The sequence below is a fragment of the Pseudophryne corroboree genome, chromosome 1 (genome assembly GCF_028390025.1).
Source record: "Pseudophryne corroboree isolate aPseCor3 chromosome 1, aPseCor3.hap2, whole genome shotgun sequence".
In the NCBI taxonomy this organism is placed as follows: domain Eukaryota; kingdom Metazoa; phylum Chordata; class Amphibia; order Anura; family Myobatrachidae; genus Pseudophryne; species Pseudophryne corroboree.
This window is the reverse complement of record NC_086444.1, coordinates 106898203-106909034: the sequence shown is the minus strand read 5'-3', so window position 1 is coordinate 106909034 and position 10832 is coordinate 106898203. Positions and strand designations below refer to the sequence as shown.

The window sequence follows — 10832 nt, the reverse complement described above, 5'->3', positions numbered from 1 at the left end:
TATATATATATATATATATTATACACACATACACGAAATATATATATACAGTAAATAGTTAGCTGGATAGATAGATAGATAGATAGATAGATAGATAGATAGATAGATAGTTAGATACATTATGAATATATATATATATATATATGTGTGTATATACGGAGAGTAGTTAAAGGATTCTAATATGCTGCCTCATATTGGAGAATTGGCCCTGCATTGTAAGGTGGTAAGCGGATATACAGGTACACACCGTGCATTTTGCAGGGGTGTGTGATGTGTCTGTGTGAGCCCTGTAATGTGCAGCTTGCCTGATGTACTGTGTTACAGGTAGGATGAAGTGTGGATCTGATTACTGAGCAGATTGCAGCATTTCTTGTCGGGTCAACTCCAGAGAACATAACCTGTGACGGGGGAGTGGGGAAGGGGGGGGGGGGGGATTATTTTGTTTTGTTTCACACAACTTTGGATAGGAAGAGACAACAAACACACAACACGACATTTAATTCAGAGACCACGATACAAGCTTTCTTTTTTTCTTGTTGTTTTTTTTCTTTTCTTTTTACTTCAGCAAACAAAAAAAATATATAGTCAAATAACATGAAAAGTGGCAAGTCTTTCGACAATAAATAATAAATAACTTTATAACTTTTTTTTCTTTTTTTTTTCTTTTTTTTTTTTTTGCAATGCAATAGCAAACAAAATGATTCCCTTTCTCCTTATTTCCCAGAGAGAGAACAGTCGTTTGAACCAATAACTATACACATCTTTGGGAAGGGGGGAGGGGGGGGGGGGGGGATAAAAGTTCTTTGTCAAAGAATCACACACACAATCCAGAGACGCCTGTGGCAAAATAGAGGTATAACTTGTTGTTGCAATGCTTTTTAGAATTGTCTTTTTTGGAAAATAATAATAAAAAAAAAATAATAATAATTAAAGGCAGATTTAAAAAAAAAAAAAAAAAAAAAAAAAAGCAATGTTTTAGAGGATTTTTTTTGGACTTCATGTAATGAAACAGTTACATGCTATGTGAGACCTGGATTATTTTTTTTTTAACAGTTCCCCCTTGTTAGAGTTAATTTAAAACATTGCTAACCAACGTAAAACAGCTCCACCTGTAATCCTCCAGGATCCCTTCAGTCATTGTCCATTTAGCTGCTCTACAGTCCCAGACTGAATGGAGCTCCTGTTTGGCAAGGCAATGATTAAGTGATGTTATATAGATAAAACAGCACCATTCGGATTAAGATCACCTGTACCATCTCTCCATCGTGGCCTGTCGTTGTGAAAGGTGATCAGGGAAATATATTAATGCTTATGTTTGGAGATCCACAGATATAAATCCTCTATGCCCTTTTCTGTTATTACTTTTCTCCTTGTCCTGGACTGGTAATGCTCCTACGACCATATTGGATATTGTTCAATCCTAGTAAGATCCCAATGATTGTCTTCACAGTGTTGCTACCATGCCATCATCTCCAGACGGCCTCCATACATCAGATGGACTATCCTGGGTGCTCTGGTGCATCAAGCTAGGTCGTCAAATACTTTTTTTTGTGTTGAAGTCCGAGCCAATATATGTCCCGATTTATCCAATACAAAAAAGGGGGTTTGGGAGACCACAGAGTTCATTCTTCTCATGCCTCAATGGGGCTGGCTACCATGCTGTTAGGGGTGTCTGGGAGCTGAGAGGACATAGAGGCCACTTCACTGCCGGTGGAATTGGATCCTGGTCCCCCTTCTGAAAAATTAACCTGTGAGAAACAGGTCTTCAATTAGAGGCAGAACAAGAGAGAGAGAGAGAAAGAGAGAAAGAAGAGTGTGAAAGGAGTTTCTGGGCAAACAGAATGAAACATAACTCTGAGAAAGGTCATCTGCAGTGGTGTGGCACTTCTCTAGCCACCCTGTCACTAGCACCCCAATATGTAAATCATGCAGAAGTCACAATCCACTGAGAATTTATATACATTATCTAAAGAATTATCTCCAGTTGTACAGCATGTTCTGTAATCTTACTGCAACTGAAAAGACACGAGCTATATACAGTACCTCTGTAAAATGAACTATAGCAAATTAAAGCATGTAGGTACCATCTATCTATCTATCTATCTATCTATCTATCTATCTATCTATCTATCTATCTATCTATCTATTTATCTGTCTATCTGTCTATCTATCTATCTATCTATCTATCTATCTATCTATCTGTGTCTGTCTGTCTGTCTGTCTGTCTGTCTGTCTGTCTATCTATCTATCTATCTATCTATCTATCTATCTACTCAGCTAATAATGGTCTCCGTATTTATTTAGTGTTCCTGGTCCCATGGATTTGTTTAAATAGAACAAATCCCACAGCAGTTCCAAAATTCCAGCGCCCCTCCAAGCTAGACTGTCAAGTGACAACTCACCAGTTGCTGGAAGGCCGGCTGATCAATGTCACTCTGCAGGGCAAAGTCACTGAGGACCTTCCATGGAGGCTGGTAAGTCTGCACCTCTACCGGGTTAGCTTGTAACCCGCCGTCGTGTCTCTCGGGACTGGAAGCCACCATAGGGGTCCCTGTCATCCCTTGAATATTCTGCAACGAAAAGCATGACAGGTCACTCACAGTTCCAGTAATGATTACACCGGTACAGTAATAATAAGTGCACAAAGAATCTGCTATCAGTATCATCACAAATCACAATATGTATATATATATATATATATATATATATATATATATATATATATATATATATAAAATATACACTCCGTGCCCGGAATAATTACAGTCTCCATTGTAATAATTAGTGTTGTTCTGATACATAATGATACACTGTATAATCCTTTGCTATGTCCTCTTGTACTGTACAATACAATAGCACGATATGAATCGTCCTATGCCCTCTATTGTTATACAATATTATAATGCAAATCATTATGCAATATAAGAGTATAATAAGAGTAATATGCGATATTATAACACTTTATTAGTTACTATGCAATCATGTATATTAAAACCATGTACATTATTAAACTGGCAGATATGTATAGAGTACTATGATATATACACTATTAATATCTATATTTTAATATACAGCACAATACTTTAATCCAAGAGCAAATGAGTTATGATGTTGCAAACGGGTACAATAAACAGCATTAAGACAAGTGGACAGTATTTAGAGAAGCAATTATTTACTTTGAGGGCAATATAGTGAGTACTAATATAAAATCTAATACAAATATGCAGGAAAGGACCCTAAGATCTTATGAGTTTATAGTTACACTTATAAAGTCGGGATCACTGCTGAGTGTCGCCATAGTGCCTACAGATATTAAGCAACGCGCTCCGGAACACTATACTATACTATACTATACTATACTATACTATACTATACTATACTATACTATACAGCGCTGACTACCTGGGCAGGCAAGGTAAGCTGCAGCCTGACCCATCACTCATCTGCCCCCATGCTTATGACATATAGCTCCCAGCTATTGTAAAGTACACCGAGGACACAGAACAGCAGATTTGCTCATGAGGATTGATGGGGAAAATGCAGAAAATCCGGAATAGTTTTGCATCAACAACTACTAAATAAATCCAGCACACAGAAATATATATATAATATGCACTATTAATATATATATATATATATATATATATATATATATATATTATTTATTTAATATACAACATTTAATGTGTGTGTGTGTGTGTGTGTGTGTGTGTGTGTGTGTGTGTGTGTGGGGGGGGGGGGGAAGGGGGGGGAGAGGCATGTGTGTATTTGATGAATTGAAAGAGGCATATTTGTTTAATATCGACATAGTGCTTTATGCGTGTTTGTTTATTTATTCCTCATCATATATTAGCTATACCCACCGCATCTTATCCTATATCATATCATATCATATCATATATCCATGACACTCCTCCTATGCATATATGACACATAAATATATATGGGTTCAGTAGAACAGTCTATTCTCATTGTATAGAATCAGGCGTATAATACAAGCTACATTAGTCATATGTAATAATCACAGTGCATAGACTACCGTATGGGAAGCCCACCCCAAGCCACGCAGCAGCCCCCCATGACTCACTTACTGTCTTATCATTGGGTTGCTGCTGCTGGATCTGCTTCATCAAGATGCTCCTCTTTTTGTCCTTACACCTCTTGTTTTGGAACCAGACCCTTATGACCCTGGGGCTCAGGCCGGTCATTTCCACCAGCTGCTCCTTCATCAGGGCGTCGGGCCTGGGGTTGGCAGCGTAGCAGGTCCGCAATGTATGAAGCTGCTTCTCATTAAGGACTGTCCGGACCCGGGTGGTCTTCTCTGGCTGCTTGTGGACATGGGGCCTGAGGGCGGGCTGCCGGGCAGAAATGGGTTCTGCTGTAAAATCAATATACCAATCATAAAATATCTCCTCAGAGTCACCTCCACTAGTTCTAATCAGCACATCCCAAAATAAGTCTTATACTCAATAAGATTACACTTATATAATGTCTTATGCACATTATACATAATAACCCCATGAGCAATACCTCCAATTTCTAAGCCCCAATCCTAAAACTAAACTACGCCAATGCCCCCCTCCCGTCCCTCCCTTCGCTCCCCCAATTATGACTATTGGGGGGCACTAGAAGCATATGTGTACGTGCAGTTATTTATTTCCAAAAAAACTGGCATGCTTTTATACAAAAAAAAAAAGTGCATTTGCTAAATAAATAAGACACCAATGACTCCTAACCTGCAATAAGGGAAACTATTCAGACTCTGCGAAAACGAGATATTAAATACAATAAAAAAAGGGCAAACACGGCTTCTCCTTAAATATTGTGTTAAGCTGATAAGGCCCCGACAGTAAAAATCGGCACATGCAGAATAAAGGCTTGGGTTCCTAGGTGTGTGGTTACACTGTAATCCTCAGTGTATGCAGGAGATACAGTGTATACTGTATACTGCACGCCTGTCAGCTCTGATAAGTCATGTGCCTGTGTGTGTGTCTAGCAGGCTCAGGTGGGGAGGAAGCAGATTTAGTGTGCCCCCCCCCCCCCTCCCCCCCCAAAGGTATTTTGTTGACTTTGCTTAAATGTATCCAATCTCCGTTCAATTAGTCAGAAATGGACTGGAAAATTTCCTTTCTCTCCGATTCTAACAACTAGTTTATCCACACTGTGCCATAAGATCCTTGCGGTTTTGTGCCACTGCTCACAGTCACAGGGAAGCTTTAGAGGAAAAGCAGTGCCCCTGCCCGCTGTCCAGTATTATACACCCCCTGCCTCCTGTCCTGCATTATACACCCCCTTAGATGTAGTGTGCGGTTACAGCCCCCCAATCCACAGTATCATTCTCCTCCCAATCACAGGATCACTTCAGATGGCAATTACTGCAGATTAGCTTGTTGACAGTTTAAAATTACCGTCTAAGTATCTACATTCATTCCTCAGCTCTATCCTTACTTATTGCTGAGGAGGGTACTTGGGTAAGGGGGAGGGGGGTGGGGGGGCAGTTGGGGAGGAGAGTGGAGGAGATGTTATCCCACCCCTAAAAGTAAAGGGCCCCAAGTAGCAGAAAACAGTAGAGACTAACCTGTGCTAGGTGGTAAGTAACAAACAATATGCCTACTGGTACAGTATACAAATACATAATAATTATTCCTACTGGTACAGTATACAAATACATAATAATTATTCCTACTGGTACAGTATACAAATACATAATAATTATTCCTACTGGTACAGTATACAAATACATAATCACTATGCCTACTGGTACAGTATACAAATACATAATAATTATTCCTACTGGTACAGTATACAAATACATAATAATTATTCCTACTGGTACAGTATACAAATACATAATCACTATGCCTACTGGTACGGTATACAAATACATTATCACTATACCTACTGGTACAGTATACAAATACATTATCACTATACCTACTGGTACAGTATACAAATACATAATCACTATGACTACTGGTACAGTATACAAATACATAATAATTATTCCTACTGGTACAGTATACAAATACACTATCACTATGACTACTGGTACAGTATACAAATACATTATCACTATACCTACTGGTACAGTACACAAATACATAATCACTATGCCTACTGGTACAGTATACAAATACATTATCACTATACCTACTGGTACAGTACACAAATACATAATCACTATGCCTACTGGTACGGTACACAAATACACAATCACTATGACTACTGGTACAGTATACAAATACACAATCTATACCTACTGGTACAGTATACAAATACATAATCACTATACCTACTGGTACAGTATACAAATACATAATCACTATACCTACTGGTACAGTATACAAATACATGATTACTATACCTACTGGTACAGTATACAAATACATTATCACTATACCTACTGGTACAGTATACAAATACATAATCACTATGCCTGCTGGTACAGTATACAAATACATTATCACTATACCTACTGGTACGGTATACAAATACATTATCACTATACCTACTGGTACAGTATACAAATACACAATCTATACCTACTGGTACAGTATACAAATACATTATCACTATACCTACTGGTACGGTATACAAATACATTATCACTATACCTACTGGTACAGTATACTAATACATAATCACTATGCCTACTGGTACAGTATACTAATACATTATCCCTATACCTACTGGTACGGTATACAAATACATTATCCCTATACCTACTGGTACAGTATACAAATACATAATCACTATGCCTACTGGTACAGTGTACAAATACATAATCACTATGCCTGCTGGTACAGTATACAAATACATTATCCCTATACCTACTGGTACGGTATACAAATACATTATCCCTATACCTACTGGTACAGTATAGTAATACATAATCACTATACCTACTGGTACGGTATACAAATACATGATCACTATACCTACTGGTACAGTATACAAATACATAATCACTATGCCTGCTGGTACAGTATACAAATACATTATCTCTATACCTACTGGTACAGTATAGTAATACATAATCACTATACCTACTGGTACGGTATACAAATACATGATCACTATACCTACTGGTACAGTATACAAATACATTATCCCTATACCTACTGGTACGGTATACAAATACATTATCCCTATACCTACTGGTACAGTATAGTAATACATAATCACTATACCTACTGGTACGGTATACAAATACATGATCACTATACCTACTGGTACAGTATAGTAATACATGATCACTATACCTACTGGTACAGTATACAAATAAACAAATAATCACTATGCCAACTGCTATATTAAGCAAATAAATAATCACTGTTACAACGGGGATAGTATACAAATGAATAATTTACCGTATTGTTTTATAGTATGTGCAAACATAGTTAACTCAGTACTACTACTGTCACTAATAACATTACACACACACACACACACACACACACACACACACACACACACACACACACACACACACACACCTGTCTGTCTAATGTATGTGTGTGTGCGTGTTACATAATTACTATATATATATATATATATATATATAGTTTTATTTATACAAAGGGGTTACATGCCACCTGCCCACCAGATAGATAGATAGATAGATATATATATTATACACACACAACAGATATTGATATAGACACATATAACTCTGCAAATCTATTACTCCAGGACTGTGGAACGTTGCTGACTCCAGCGTTCTATCCGTGGATACATCACGTTTGCTCTGTCACTGTGGAGGGGACAGGGATGCAGGGACTGTGTACCATCCCACCAGGGCAGATGTAAGTGGTGTGGCCGTGGGCCAGGCTCAGGCAGTAGGGAGACAGCCTCAGGTCCCCCAGTGACAGCAGCACATACTGTAGCGCAGTAGTCCGGAGTAAAAGTGTACCTGCCATCTGCAGGGGCCTTGCCGGGTGCAAGGGGCTGAGCGGGTCGCTGGCCCCCAGGCTGGCCCTCTCCACCACGTCGTGGTCCGCCCGGCAGAAGAGGCCGTCCTCCCGCAGAGCGAACTCGTCCCCCGGGATGAGCTGGCGGCTGCAGGCCACGCAGCGGAAACACTCGATGTGATAGACCTTGGAGCGGGCCCGCATCACGAAGTCGCTCTTGCTGAAGCCGATGCTGCACTTCGCACACTTGATCCCGTACAACCTGCAGGCGAGGCCGGGACATGGGGGGGGAGAGAAGAGAGGCACTGTCACTGCGGGCACCATAGTACAGCCCCTCATCTGCCCTCTCTAGCCCGCTATTATCCCACTGCCTGGAACCTGAGTCCTAGCTGCCCCTTATACATGTTATACTTCTGATTTCAGGGAACCAGAATGACATACACAAACTATATATAACTAACTACATATAACTGCACCAGCCGTACCTCACACCTCAGTGCCTTAACTTTTATTTCATGTTAAAGTTGATTTTAAATTATTAATAGCCACTTTCTCTACTATCAGTAATAAAAGATCCACCTTATTCTCTGCAAACATGGCAGCCCACAGTTTATTTACAAAGAAAATGCCCCTTTATTCCTGATCTAGTCCGGGCCCCAAATCCAAAAGGAGCTTTATTTTTAGAAAGCATTAAACCAATAATATGGTGGGGGGGGGGGGGGTTTAATAAGAAAAAAAAATGTTTTCACTATATTCGTAATATTTTCTATAACGTAGCAACGTTACTACAGTCACTACTATCCTAATAGTCGTCTGGTATGTATATGTATATATATATATATATATATATATATATACATATATATATATATATATATATATATATATACCAGACGCCTATTAGGATAGTAGTGAGTGTATGTATGTATATATATATATATATATATATATATATATATAGGTAGTGTAAGTTACAACGCACAGGTATATGCAAAACTCATGAGATGTATTTTATTCATTTGTATTAAATACAAAATAATCCCCTCCTCGTGTGTTACCTCACTTCGCAACTGCAATATAGTTTGTGGAACGAATTTATTTTACAGTCGTGTAAAAACCTTTATTCGAAATAAATATTTTAAAATATTGAAATATCGTATAATGTTACATTTTGTAAAATGTTCCCCTAATTTGGAGTCCTTTTGTTTGGTTTTATAATATTGTTATTCTTTAGATACCATCTATGAGAGATCAATAAAAAATAATTACATGTTGGGGAACTCACATACAGGGACTGTCCAGGTAAACAGAGTAGAGACAAACTAAAGTTTATACTGGGTGCCTGTAGTCTGGCAATTGGTATCTATAGCCCTTTATCAGTTTCCAGATTTTAATTCGAGGAAGGAAGCAGTTTCCATTATCTAAATATCCCAATTGTTTGCGGCAAGATGATGGGGCAGTGTGACCTGTTCTAATTCATCAGCAGAGATAAGATAAGGGGAGCAGACAGTCATTTAGATACATAAACTATGTTTATGCATTTTCATATTTAAAAGAAAATATATATTAAATGTTAGATTATACTGGAATTGTTTTAATACCGACATGTCACCATCAAGTTTGGTAAATAGGAGGTTACATAAATCACTAAATGGTAAACCCACTTATCCAGATGACCTGCTAGTCTATATTTTAACAACAAATAAAAACAAGACACTTTAAATTATCACTTTTATGCAAATCTGCATTGGACATGCAGCGTCCCTCGATAACAATCAAATGTAAACAATATTCCATAGAAGCCAAAGGAGTAGTGAAAGTAATATAGGAAAATAATAAAAATGAAATAACACTAATTTTAAATAGATAGATAGATAGATAGATAGATAGATAGATAGATAGATAGATAGATTAATTTAAAAATAGTAAAGCAAACAAATATATATTAAAGTGGTTAAAAAAAACACGTAATTCAGCAACAGTTACCAATAAAAATGATTAATGTGCATACCTGATATAGTCCCTTTTACAGTACGTTTTTCCATCCCTAACAAAGCAAGTACACGTTTCATCCAAATACTGATTGCATTCCGCACACTTGAGACAGGCTGCATGCCATTCCAGGTCCGGGGAAACCCTCAGAATATACTGATCGTGAATCTGATTACCGCAGCCAACACATAGTGAAATCAGTCGTTCTCTGCAAGGGAAATAAATAACATGATTGACTAAACGTTTACTCTCCTACAGAGATAAACACACTTTTAGCGTCGTTCTCTTATAGGGCGTGACTGGGAGCCTGTGTGTGTGTGTGTGTGGTTTTAGGGAAAAGACCCCCCCTCCCCCAAAAAAAATAAAAATAAAATAAAAATAAAAACAAAAATAGATAAGAATACAAAAATAAAAAATAAGAATTAGAGTATTATAATAATAATAATAATAATAATAATAATAATAATAATACAATAAAAGAATAATAAACAAACAACACAACAACAAAAAACCCTGTATGTATATATAGAATATGTCAGATAATTGTGTGCCATCCAAATCCTTTACTCATTTAAAAGGAGGAGGAACATGTGTTAAATGGAGACTGGGACTGTCAGTGTGCACTGCAAATATCAGCTACAGTATATATGTACTTAAATCAGGTAAGTGATCTGCCCCTGTGTGACACTGTTTCAGGGAGGGAAATTATAGAATTTAGGAAAAGAATGTCTCAGAGGAAGCATCCTCTGCTGTCAGATACAACACTGGAGCAAGGCATGGGGCAGCCAAAATACAAACACACACACACACACACACACACACACACACACACACACACACACACACACACACCATGTAATTTGTCAGTCCATGGCTTCAACTTCCATGCCAAGCAGACCCCCTTTTTCTTGCTGGAGACATGTGTTGCAA

General features: G+C 37.9%; 1 protein-coding gene across 1 annotated transcript; it reads right to left on the bottom strand.

Annotated features, from left to right (window-relative positions):
- Nucleotides 1-565: 565 nt before the first annotated feature.
- On the bottom strand, nucleotides 566-10004 carry ISL1 (ISL LIM homeobox 1). Its single transcript, XM_063961889.1, has 5 exons — nucleotides 9922-10004; nucleotides 7913-8172; nucleotides 4092-4378; nucleotides 2403-2570; nucleotides 566-1748 (listed from the first exon to the last, which is right to left on the bottom strand). Exons 2-5 carry the CDS (start codon nucleotides 8112-8114, stop codon nucleotides 1632-1634), a joined length of 774 nt encoding a protein of 257 aa, XP_063817959.1. The 5' UTR covers nucleotides 8115-8172; nucleotides 9922-10004; the 3' UTR covers nucleotides 566-1631.
- Between the last annotated feature and the right edge of the window lie 828 nt (nucleotides 10005-10832).